The sequence below is a fragment of the Thamnophis elegans genome, chromosome 2, assembly GCF_009769535.1.
Source record: "Thamnophis elegans isolate rThaEle1 chromosome 2, rThaEle1.pri, whole genome shotgun sequence".
Taxonomy (NCBI): domain Eukaryota; kingdom Metazoa; phylum Chordata; class Lepidosauria; order Squamata; family Colubridae; genus Thamnophis; species Thamnophis elegans.
Genome location: NC_045542.1, coordinates 107,279,900 through 107,292,447, shown reverse-complemented (window position 1 = coordinate 107,292,447; position 12,548 = coordinate 107,279,900). Strand labels below are relative to the sequence as shown.

General features: G+C 37.2%; 1 protein-coding gene across 3 annotated transcripts in view; it reads left to right on the top strand.

Moving 5' to 3' along the window:
* The window catches only part of PFKFB4 (6-phosphofructo-2-kinase/fructose-2,6-biphosphatase 4), a 65,302-nt gene extending 53,493 nt beyond the window's left edge, over window positions 1–11,809 (top strand). Inside the window, exons 10-15 of one of the 3 annotated variants that reach the window (XM_032210452.1) lie at window positions 101–205; window positions 1,870–1,999; window positions 2,559–2,621; window positions 4,198–4,262; window positions 8,537–8,628; window positions 10,879–11,809. In XM_032210452.1, the coding sequence (XP_032066343.1) occupies window positions 101–205; window positions 1,870–1,999; window positions 2,559–2,621; window positions 4,198–4,262; window positions 8,537–8,596 (423 nt within the window). In that variant the 3' untranslated portion in view covers window positions 8,597–8,628; window positions 10,879–11,809. Of the gene's footprint in view, window positions 1–100; window positions 206–1,869; window positions 2,000–2,558; window positions 2,622–4,197; window positions 4,263–8,536 lie in introns of all 3 variants that reach the window. The other 2 variants (XM_032210454.1, XM_032210453.1) reach the window with 2 other exon arrangements.
* Window positions 11,810–12,548: the final 739 nt, after the last annotated feature.

Genomic DNA, 12,548 nt, shown 5'->3' with positions numbered 1-12,548 from the left:
CTTGTCAATTCATGACAAAAATGGTATTTTCGTTCAAATTTTTGTGAGCACAGCCCAAGTTTCTTATCATGCTTCATGCTTATTTTCTTTGTTTCCATAGGGAGTCTGTGAAGAAATGACATACGAAGAAATTCAGGAAAATTATCCCTTAGAATTTGCTTTGAGAGACCAGGATAAATACAGATACAGATATCCTAAGGGCGAGGTTTGTTAAATTTTACTTCTTGCAAGCTTGAAGATGCAGAAGTCTTTTTGTAAGTGTTTCAAAAGAGAAATGTTTTGAAATAAAAGGAGTTTGTTGCCCCTTTCTCATCAGGAAGCTTTTCTGCAACTTCTCTGTATTGTTGCTAAAGTAGAAACCAATTTCTCATTTGTGTAGGAAATGTTAATTAACAGCAACAGAGCACCTCTTCTCTGTAACTTAAAAAGCTATCCTACATAGAGTTCAAATTTTAAGCAGGGATGAAAGGCTTCTTAAAACTGTTTTGGAAAAGGAGGAAATCAATCTGTTTACATTTCAGACTTTTGGTTCAGTGGTTTTGATGAGGGGTAATGCTGGCTATCCTGCAGCCCAGTCCCCTCAGATGGAAGATGCATCAGCGTTTTCATGTGCTTTCTCTAAGTAGAGCAACAAATTTTAAAACCACATGTTTGAGACTCAGTTAATTGCTTGTCAGCCTGCCTTTTACACGCTGCTACTAAAAGTCCGGCATTAATCAAAAGCACCGATAAAAGCAGCTACTAACAGTATTTGTTAAAAGTGCAACATGCCTTAAATCCATGTATCATGTGTTGGCTGAGTGATCATAATGTTCAAAACGCTGCAGGAGTACAGATGGCACAGAGGCAGTCAGGTTATAATGGATGTTATGTAAAATGGAAACATTTTTTGAGCTGTTTGCTGATTGTAGAGAGAAAGGATGTGTGTTTTTCACATCTTCTTAATGACTACTGCTGGGTTAACTTTGGCTGAGTACTGTTCACGTGTTCCTTAGCAAAGCAAAAATGTATGTTTTGGTAAAGCATCGGGTGGCTGCTGCCCTCCACTTTTATCAGCTGATCTACTTACAGTAGTTTTCCAAAACTTCTTTTGTTCCATGTTTGAGGGTACAAAAGATATAGCTTCATTAAAATTAATTTTCTGTAGCAGAATTCCTGTTTTTGAAAACTGTCAGCAAGAACACCTTTCATTACTTTTACATGAAAACAAGGTAAATGCTAGCTGTATCAATTACCCAGCTATTTACAAAATTTCTTACACAGGGAAAAAATAAACGTTAAAATATAAATATTGAAATAGACAAAGAATAAAGTGACAGAATCAGTCTTTAATCTTCTGAGACTCAAATTCTGTGGTATGGAAATCATCAATACAGAAAAATAGGCATAGATTGTTTAGAAAAGAATGGATCCAGAGAGGAAGAATGGATGTTGAAATCATTTCATGTAAGTCAGTAATTACTTGGTAGTTGCCATTAATCTACCACTTGGATTTTAAGCACAAGATAATGATTAAAGCTTGCAAGGAAGAATACTTCTGTAAAATTGGATCCAGACAGAGCATAAACCTCTCTAATATGCATCAGTGCAGCATAAAGTAACAATGCAGCTGCTTTAAGAGTTGCATTGATTTTAATGAGTTGTTTCCTAAAAGCATCTGCATTTTTTTTTGTTTCACATGGAAGTTTTTAAAAAGATAGGCTTTTCATCTTATGCAAAATCAGAAGAATTTGTACCATCACAATATTTTAAAGAGAACACAGTTGGTACTATTTAACCCACCTTAGAGCAAATCAATTGTATTATAAAACTAGGATCATTTATACATATATCCATATTACCATGATTTTTTTGCTGTTGTTTTTCTAGTCTTATGAAGATCTTGTTCAGAGGTTAGAGCCAGTAATTATGGAGCTGGAAAGGCAGGAAAACGTGCTTGTAATCTGTCACCAAGCTGTTATGCGTTGTTTGATTGCTTACTTTTTGGATAAGCCTGCAGGTAGGTACCTTACAAATGTCCGCAGAGAATGCTCAAGTTAGTCAGTAGTAACTTTCATTTTCTTACCAGATAATTGCAGACAAGTGGTACATATTTATGATACCACTGTGTCAGTAGCTCTCAACCTGTGGTCTGCGGACACTTGGGGGTGTGTGATGTCATCACAGGGGTTTGCGAAGGCTTGAAGAAATGTTATGATTTAAATTTTAAGTCTTAGTGATCTTTGGTCATGGTCTGTGGCCACAAAAGGTATTTAAAGGGGGTTTGTGGTGAAGCAAAGGTTGAGAACCACTGTTTTTAGGTCGGTTAAAATATTTTTATTTACTTAGTGATTTCAATTTACCATTTCTTTTATTCTTTTGTTTCATCTGGCTAAGTCTTAGAATCTGTGACTGTTACCCCATGGTAGCATTGCTTGTGAGCTCTTTGGTTTCTACAAATGGAAGCTGTTCTGAAGATTTATTTAGTGAAGTGAGATATAAATAGTAACCAACTTTATAGTCAATAGTCTTTTTTTCTTTTATTCTTTTTTTATTTTATTTTTCTTTATATATTTCAGAACAACTGCCTTATCTCAAGTGCCCTCTGCATACTGTCTTAAAGCTAACTCCAGTGGCTTACGGTAAGATATTAAATTTGAGCTTAGCAATTAATCATCTTTATTATGAGTTTTATTAATCAACTTTATTATGAAAAACATTTCATTAGGTTACATCTATCAAAGGCAGCCTAGTAGTTCCTAGTTCAAACAGTTTGGCTATCAAAACAAATCACTTGTACTTGTTAAGCAAGTTACAGTTTGAATTAAACTGTTCAGTTCATCATAAACCAAAAGCTTTTAAAATAGACATTGCTTCTACTCTTCCTGAGGTAAAGCTGGGAATTTGAATAGATAAGTCCTGCCACACAGTGGTTGTGGTGTGAATTACTCTATTCAGTATTCAGGGTGGCCACTCAAAATGCTTCACCTACTCTTGATTAGTGTTGATTTTTCTTTAGAAATATTTTTAGTATTGGATTTTACCTTGGATTTTAGTAAACTCCTGTATTTGTCTGTTGTGTGTATTCCATGCCGCCTTGTTTCAAAAGGGTAGAATCCAAAAAAGTAATTGTTGACAGTGTTGGTAAAGCCTTGGGGTGCTTCCAGAGTCTTAAGAGTTGTAGCTGAAATGTAACTTTTAATATGATAGAATGGAAAATTATTAATTATAGGAAGGAATATACTATCACAGAGCCTGAATGATGAATCGGGGATTTTCCCTATTGTTTTATTGGTAACAATATAGAAGTGGGTGACTACTGCCTTCTTTTCTAATTTGGGATTTCTGAAGAAAACTTTTAAAAACAGAGATACTCCTGGAACTTGGTTACACTTCAAATAAAAAGAAGCCTGTAGTGACCTCTAGTGTCCAAAATGCTACAGTTACTGCAGATAAATGTATTACTACTGTATGTTAAAGGCAGGTTTCTATTTTTAGAATGTCAAGCTCTCCAGCTGGCATAGGATGCAAAATGAAGCAAGGCAAGCCAGGCAAACCACTAGTATATAAAAAGAGAGCAAACTCAACTTCATACTAGCACTGATGATATTACCTAGTTTAGTTAATGAAACATCTGCAAAAAAAGTTCAGCTAACATATCAAGCAATCTCTGGGCAGAAAGTCACCCAATAAATTTGAAGGACATGCTCATTTCAGCACATGACTTAGAAGAAGAATATATTTTCAATATCAGAATTGAAGTCGTTCTTACATCCAAAAAGCCACTCCCAGTTCCCTTTCTCCAATTCAACAACCTGGCTTAAAGGCATGCATGAAAGTCTAATCAATATTTTTAGGGAAGACCCTCAACTTACTCTCAACATACAATCAAATGTTTTGCAATACTTTACAACCCTCAAAATGTCTGTCAATATTAATGTTGCTACAGCTGCTCAAAATTGTAAGCCATGATTCTCAGGAGAAAGCTCTATATGCCAGAGTGTCATAGGAGGAAACTTTATAAAACAATCTTACCTTGAACAGATGCTATACGTGTTAACAAATTTTAACCCGAACTATTTTTAACCAGTATTTATTTGTGTCAAATTCCATTATCCATTGGCTATAAAAGGAAGAAGTTATTGTTATGCTGTTGATATTGTTCTTTTTTTAGTGATAAAATATATTAAATATGAAAAATGGTGATTTCACCTACAGGTTGCAAAGTGGAATCTATTTTTCTAAACGTTGAGGCTGTAAATACACACAGGGATAAACCACAGGTAGGTCTTCTTACTCAATATGAATTTAAAACTTTACAAGAAGCTTGGAAGACGTATTAAAGTGGAAAACCTGCCAGTAACAGAAGAATTAAGCACTCCCTGTCCCTTTCTTGGCTACATTTTACAGATTGCTTCTTCCCAAAGTAGAGTTTTTTAAATGTACTTTTTAAAAAATAAGGTAGCAGGAGAGCATTGCAAAAATAAATAAATAAATCTGAGCTTCATATCTTCTTTGATTCCTGGAGTGGGGATTTACAACCGTCCAGAGTTTCATATTTGGGAACACTGATAAAACAGTTTATCTGATTAGTGGAATGTTGTATGTTCTCTTTAATGGAGAATTCTACATTAGAATTCTGCATTCAACTAATTTCTAATCTCCTAATTTCAGCAGGCTCTGTTTTGCCTTGTGCTATACTACAGCAACCCTCACTATGTCATGTCAAATATCACTGCAGTAGTTCAGTTTCCAGTATCTCTATGTTTTATGTGAAATGTAGTTTGGATTTTTTTTATCTACATTTTGAAAACCACCTTTTGCTCATTCTAGAACAACAGCAGCAAAGATTTTTGTGTCCAGCTAGTTTGGACACAAATGAAAGCTTAAATATTAAAATTTTGGAATAACCATAAATTCATAGGCAGTCTTTTTTAATACAAAATTATGGGTATTCTCTCTTTGTCATACACATAGACACACCTCATTGTTTAGTGATTGACTTCTGTTTGTGACTGTTGGATTTATATGAAAAGTCTCAACTATTTTGGCACTTACATTTCCTAACATGAGGATTGAAGGCTCTGCTAACAAAAACACGAACACAATTTTGACTGAGTGAAAATGTCATATAAATGTTTCGATGTGTGCAGCATTACTTTTCATGTTTTGATTCTGAGCCATTTGTGTGTCTATGCTACCAGTACTATGATTTACTACTAGGTCCATATAGTCAAACTATGGCTTGTTTAATTTTGGTTTGGTTATTGTGTGAACAAACACTTGTAGTTTGTACCTTTAAGTTCATTGTTGATATCTGGTGGTTTGTTCATTAAATAAAATATAGTTTAATAAGCTATATGAACCCAATCATATATGATTGTACTCTTGGCTTCAGTGGGAATCAGGTATATCAAGCCAAGTTAATACCTGGAAAGTGGAGAGAGGGAATAAATAAATGTATACATAATGGTGTGTTCTTTAATACATATTTTCATGTGTGTTAATTCATAGCTGCTTTTTAACAGATTTTAAGAAAAAAGATAGAATGTTTGGAAGCAGAACATTGATCATAACAGCTTTGGTTCAAATGGCTTGTTGATTGAAAGTTAGCTCGTTTAACTAGTTTCAGTCAGTTAAAACAGTTGTTTGTAAAAGAAATTTGTAAGCGATTTTTTTTCAGGATCAGTACTAGAGTTGCATGAGAAGGGATGGGTGGTAGTTAACTCCTCCTTGAAAGATGGAGTGGTCCCACCAGCTCTTAAAGAGGCAGTGGTACACCATCGCTATCCAAGCTGGATAGTTTTTGCCCAGTTTCCAATCTTCCCTTCTTAAGGAAGGTGGTGGAGAGAGTGGTCACAGGGCATCTGCAGAGGACCTTGGTTCAAGCCAATTATCTAGACGCCTTTCAGTCGAGATTCAGACCAGGATGTGGGACTGAGATTGCATTGATTGCACTCATGGATAACCTCCATGGGATTGAGGTAATGCATCCACTCTTCTTGAACTCTTGACTCTTCTTGAACTCTTGGCGGTATTTAATATGATCAATTGTGGTATCCTTCTGGGCCGGCTTGGGAGTTGGAGTGAGTGGCACTGTGTTGTGTTGGTTCTCCTCCTTACTCAGGGATCAGTTTCAGTCGGTATTGATAGGCTGGGAGATAATCAAACTGCATTCCCTACTTTATGAGGTGCCTCAGGACTTGGTTTCTCTCTCCTATTTAACATCTACTTGGATGAGGTGGTCCATCAGTTTGGGGTGAGATATCATCAATATACAGATGACACCCAGTTTTATATATCCACTCCAGTACCCTTGACGGATGCTGTGGACATCCTATCCCCGGTTCTCCAGGTCTGGATGGAGCAAAACAGGCTCTGATTCAGCCTCTGAGATGTAGAGACTATGGGTATGTGGAGCCTTTTGAGACAAGGTTTTTCCATCTCTAATTCTGGATGGGATAACACTACCTCAGGTAGACCTGGTGCACAATCCGGAGATGCTCCTAGAACTCAGAGCTCTGGCTTGAAGAGCAGGTGGCAGCTGCGGCTAGGAGAGCTTATGCACATCTTTGGATGATGTGCTAGTTGTGCCCATTCCTGCATCTATATAGGACCAAGGAACTATTCATATGTATATTACCATGTTGTTAGGATTTACATTCATATTATTGATCCTTATTCAGTCTGTGAGCAAGACAATTTTCAGCAGGTCCTTTTGGCTTGATAGGAGAAATTTAAGGGTGTGCGTTGAAGCCTGGAGAAAGAGCTCTGAAGCCTGGAGATAAGAGCTCTGCCTTATCATTCTCTTCACTGTGCTCTGGACACTTGCCTATTGGACCTTTCTTCTGGACACAGCCTGGGTTTTCTATTAACTGGAGAGCTATTCCATCATACTACTTACCTAGACAGAAAAGTAGAGACAGAAACAGCTGGAGTGGGGGAGTCTGATATTTATTATAAGGACTGGGATGGTTGGTGGTTGTCAGATATGTGTGTGGTATCGGTGCCTTTGAAAGGAGAAAGGACTGAGAGTAGAAAGCAGAAACCTCAAGATTGTGACAGGCAGGGATAGGTGTGGTCAGGTATGGCAGGGGCTGCTGGGGTTGCTACTTGAGAGCTTGTCCAGAATCCAGTACTCAACCTATAAACCAAGTTATTGTTTCTCATATTGTTCCTCATTCCTTGGGCTCTGACTGTTGCTTTTGAATGCCAGGTTGGTCTATATAAAACCTGTTCTCATTGATGGTTTCGTCATGGATGAGGTGACTTATGTGGTATTATATAATCATGGACTTGGAGGTAGTAGCTCCCTGTTGGAGATGTACTTGCCTAGATTTTAAGTTTGACATAACTTCAGCCGAAAAAAGTCAGATTGATATTAGTAGAATGAGAAACAATAATGCTAAAGTATTTTGAGTATTTGAGTATTTGAAAATACTCAAAATAAAGTAACAGACCAAAGCAGGCAGTCCCTGGGTTAAGGATGTTTCATTTATAAACAACCTGTACTTACAAATGGCCTGCCCTTTTACTAAAATGGCGGGCAGAGCTCTCCTTCCTTGAGCCAATGAACCACTGAAGCTGCACATTTTTTAATGTGGGGTCTATTTTCAGCAGTTTGACAGCTTGAGAAAAAAAGAACACCATCCACCATTTTTAGTAACAGGCAGGCCTCTCGTAATTATGAGTTAAAATTTGATTTACAAATTTGAGTTAAGGACAAGAGTTAGAAACTGAGCTCATTCTTAATCTAGGGACTTCCTGGGTCCAAAGGAAGGCATGGCCAAATGACCCTGTGATATTGCATTGCTTTCTGTATACAGACAGGTATCCCATAAGGTCATTGTGATTTAGTGAGCAGAAGTAACAACTAATAATATAGTTCTGTGCTGAGAGTCCTCAGACTTGCACACAACAAGCCATTTGCCATATAAATGACAGCACTGCTAGGAGAGGGCTAATCTTTTAGGACTAAGTTTGCCAATTTAATAGCAACATATTAAAGATGGGTGCAAACGGGCAGAGGTGGTATTCCGCCGGTTCGCACCGGTTCGGACGAACCGGTAGTGGCGGTGGCGCGAGGCTCCGCTCACCCACCCAGACCTCCTGCTCATGCCCAGATGTGTGTGCGCAAGCTCCCACTACCAAAGCGGTAGTGAAGAAAAGAAGATACCATTACTGAAAAGGGGGGTGGTGGTTTCCTTCCATAACAGATCTAGGTTGCTAAGCCTCATTGCCACCCCCTGCCCCCACTAACCTGGACAATGTAAGAGAACAAGGTTTGCAGATATTTAGATACAATTATATGAATGAAATTGGAGTTTTTTAAATTGTAACCTCTCCGTATATGGGAAGAAGGTTGCCGGTGCCAAGTTGGAACTACAGCATTATGGTTGTTCTATAAATCAATAATATATGTTTATAAGAAAAAAAGGCATTAATTTTGCTTGGTGAATTGCAATCATCCATTAATTTAAATTCGGGAGATTACTTGTGGAAACACTGATTGGTATCCTGCACGATAAATATTTTCTGTATTTTTATTATTATACAGAATGTAGACATTGTCAGACCTCCTGAGGATGCCCTTGTAACTGTCCCTGCTCATCTGTGAATCCTGTTTCCTGATCAGCTATGAAAGATGTGGTGCTGTTTTTATCATACTTTCTTAATTTTCAATCAACCATTCCAATCACCTTGGAATCAAATTTGAATATAGCAGTTTTTCTGTATTGCATGACTTGGGGATCAAATTGTTTTAGACTGTTTGAACTAAATAGTTGAATAATTAACAAGTTATTGTTCACTTCTGCTGAAATATGAATAGTTCCTTTTTCAATATAACTTAACTATTGCTGATTTTTAATTTAATGTTCTATGTCCAGTAAAGCTCAGTTCAGTACTTTCAGTGCCTAAGTTATTAATAGTTACAATACATCTGATAGTTGCAATAAATACAATAGAATCAATGAGAAGATAGCTGGATATTTTTCAGGTGATAGTATGTTTATTCCAATGTCATTGACCAATGTAAAATCTATCATTAGAAATTCTAATTCTAATTGATTTTAATGTATCTAAAAAGTTGTTTCCTATTAAGTGGGCAGTATTTTTAAAATGTGGTTGGCCCATCTCCAACTGCCCGTCTTTACTTCCTAGGTTTCAAAGCTTTTTCTAAACCAGCTGAAGAGCGCTGGCTTGGTTCCAAATGTAGTCCACATAAGAGCATTTGTGACTATTGCTCCTTTCTCGGCTGTGTTGTGTTTCTGCATCTTTCAGCTCTGGCCCTTGATCTGGTGTTGCCTCTGCTCAGTGGATTTTGGAAATGTTCAGGGAAGTCATGATCAGGATGTAGAGTTGCATGTTCCCATGGCTTCCTCATTTGCTCTGCTGAATCCTATCTCCTCTCCCTTTAGGCTCTTGTGGCTCATATTCATCTTTGTGGCTTATCACTAGGTCTGCCATATCTGAGATGCAAATGTCAGATGGCAGCAAAAGCACAGTGTTTTAGGCATCTTTTTGCTGCCTTTTGGTGGCTGTCCAAAATTTTGCATGCAGCATCTCTTTTGTATACAGGACCATAATAGCATATCTCAGCAATATCTTCTTGACATAATGTGTCATACTTGACCTTATGTTTAAGATTTCTTAGTCATTGAATGGAAAAGTTGGTGCAAGGGGGAGTCTCGTGGGCACCAAAGAAAGACCCATTTTGTAATCTTTCACTATATCACTACTCTGCTAGCCTGTTTGAAAGTAGGTGTTTCGGTAAAAGGTTGTGCTGTTTAATAGCTTGCTTGATTCAGGGTTGTATTTAATGCAAGCTAATCAAAATTAAACTATATGTCATGTATCCACTTAGTACATACCAACCAATCTGCAGCATTCGGCAGGATATATAGTCAGATGTTGGTAGCTGAAAACAGGGCCCATGTGTAGGAAAATCAACATTTATTACAAGCCTTCTCTAGTGAAGGAAAAACTTCGGCAGTATTACTGATGAAACTGTCATGTGATTTGCTAACATAGGAAGTTGTAGTGCTTCATAGATTGTGGGGTAGAAAAAAGAGATTTGGTTGAAAGAGGAGGAGAGGTGGGTGGATTTAGATGAATGACACTCAGAAGTTGTGATTCTCCTGTGCTTGTGCATGTATATTGAAAACAAAATCTTTGCTGTCTGTTGGGGTTACTTGAAGAGCTAAAAACATTGTGCTGTGCATGATCCTAAATTCATGTTAGTTAATGGTGAAAAACAGTCTTCTGCTATACCTACTGAAGCCAATATGTGGGCCCCAGGAGTTCATATTGAATAAAACCCATCATCTTTTGAGTTGGTAGTAACTTGAGCTTTGAAAAAGTGTATTGACTATGTCAGCCAGTGGGCAGCTGCTATTATTCAGTGTATAATTTTGAATCAGACTTCTTTATAAATTCTCCTGCTCCTCAATTCTAGTGTTGCGAGAGAATAAAATTTTTTATATGCTATGCGTGATTTTATGTATCTATAACTTCTGGTAAATTCCCAAACCCCAAAGTTGTCATTTTTTCTCATGGTCTACATGTTTTATTCTATGTTTGAAGGTAGCTGCTTGGGGAGCATGTATCTCTAGAATACAATGTGGGTCTGCAACTGCAGTTCATCTTCAGAAATGTAAGGAATTTATTAGATCTGAAGATCTCTAAAGGCAGCTTATCTTCGGATGTAGTTAAGCCAAATTATTCATTTTGGCATAAGAGGGCATTTTTCTAAGAGGTTAATCTCAGTGCAGGGTTACTGTCTTAATTCCCTAAATTTATCAAGAGAATCTTCTTGGTCAGGCCAGAGTTAACTATGCATTTCCTTGGACTATGAACCACTTAAAGCTTGCTAACCAATTCTTCTTATTTTATTTTCAGAATGTGTGTGTGAGCCGCTCTCGAGAAGAAGCCTTGAGGACTGTACCTAATCATGTGTAGCTCTCTGGTCTCCCAGCACTGTCCCAGGCTGCTATCCAATGTCAACATTAAGGACACTTCTCAGGGACACGATGATGAAAGCCTTCAAAGGAAGCAGCCAACAAGGCAGAAAAATGCCTGATCTCTTCTTTTAAAATGGATTTCAAGACAAACTGAGCATTAAAGTAAAAAATGTACCAAGTATTTAAGGAAGGAACACAGGATGAAATTAGTTTTAATTTAATATATTTTGTCTTCAGCCTGTCATTTTTGATCTTGAATGTTTATATGTATAAATTGTTAGGTCTTATTTTGAGATTCTTCTAGAGTTAGAATATTTTCTTAAGCTGGTCTTTCTGTTAAAAACAATCCTCTGATTATTTTATTCAAACTTAATGCACATGAAATTTTATGCACACCAAAAGTATTTTAAACTTTTTCATGTACTAGACAGGATATATCATCTCCATCAAACTTCATTCAAGTTTTTTTTAATTTCATAATTGATTTGGTTAATAACACAAAAAGTTACATGTTTATAATCTATTGAATGTTATAAAGTGGGCTATTAATATTTCCAGTTTTGGGGTGGGATAGTAATGCTGTAGCAGTTGGTATTTATAACACCAACTTTCTAAATAATTTTATTAAAGGTTATATTTTCATTTTAGTATCTAAAATATTTTCTCTTTTATGGTATTATAAAGTGCTCCAGAGCCTCCTAGATAATTTTCTCAAATGATTTTTTGATCGAAAATAATAGATTTCTTTCTACTTCATATACAAAGTAAAACCATTTTCAAAGCCCCCCCCCCTTTAAATATCTTTAATTCTATTTAAGAATACTGATGGATACTGTAATTAGCCAAAATTGGCCCGCATATTGTTCATAATTTCCATAAGCACTATTTTATACATGGCTCCCAATCCTTGGACCACAGGATACTGGGTCATGACCCATTTGGAACTGGGCTGCACAAGTAGTGGGTGAGCGTGCACAGCTCCACTTGTGCGTTGCAGTCTTGCATACTCATGCACAAAACACCCATTTGTGCAAGTGCACTCAGCTGCTACACTCTCCTTTCTTGCCCGCAGCTGCCAGTCCATAAAGCCGGAAAAGTTGGGGACCACCACCAGTTTTGTGAAACACTTAATCTGACTTAAGTTCATAGTATTGATGCACTTCTTCCTTTTCCTTAAACCAAAGATAAAGTACTAACCTATTTCCCAGAGAATAAGACCTCCCCGGATAATAAGCCCAATTGGGCTTTTGAGCGCATGTGCTAAAACGAGCCCCCCTGAAAATAAGCCCTCCCCAAAAAAGATTGCAACACAGCTGCAGCCATGAGGTGACCACCCTCACTGCCTCCTGCACCTCAAAAATAATAAGACCTCCATGAAAATAAAGTCAAGTGCTTCTTTTGGGGGGGGGGGTCAAAAGAAAATAAGACCCTGTCTTATTTTCGGGAAAACACGGCAACTTGTTTTGAGTAGTTTTTTTGCGGTGGGGTTGGGGGTAGATAACTATCATGCCCCTCCATTTTTCATTTAAAATGTAGGCATAGTTAAGTTGGAAGATATTTTTTTACTAGAGGAGCTAGCGGATGTCAAGCACTGAATACCATTAACAA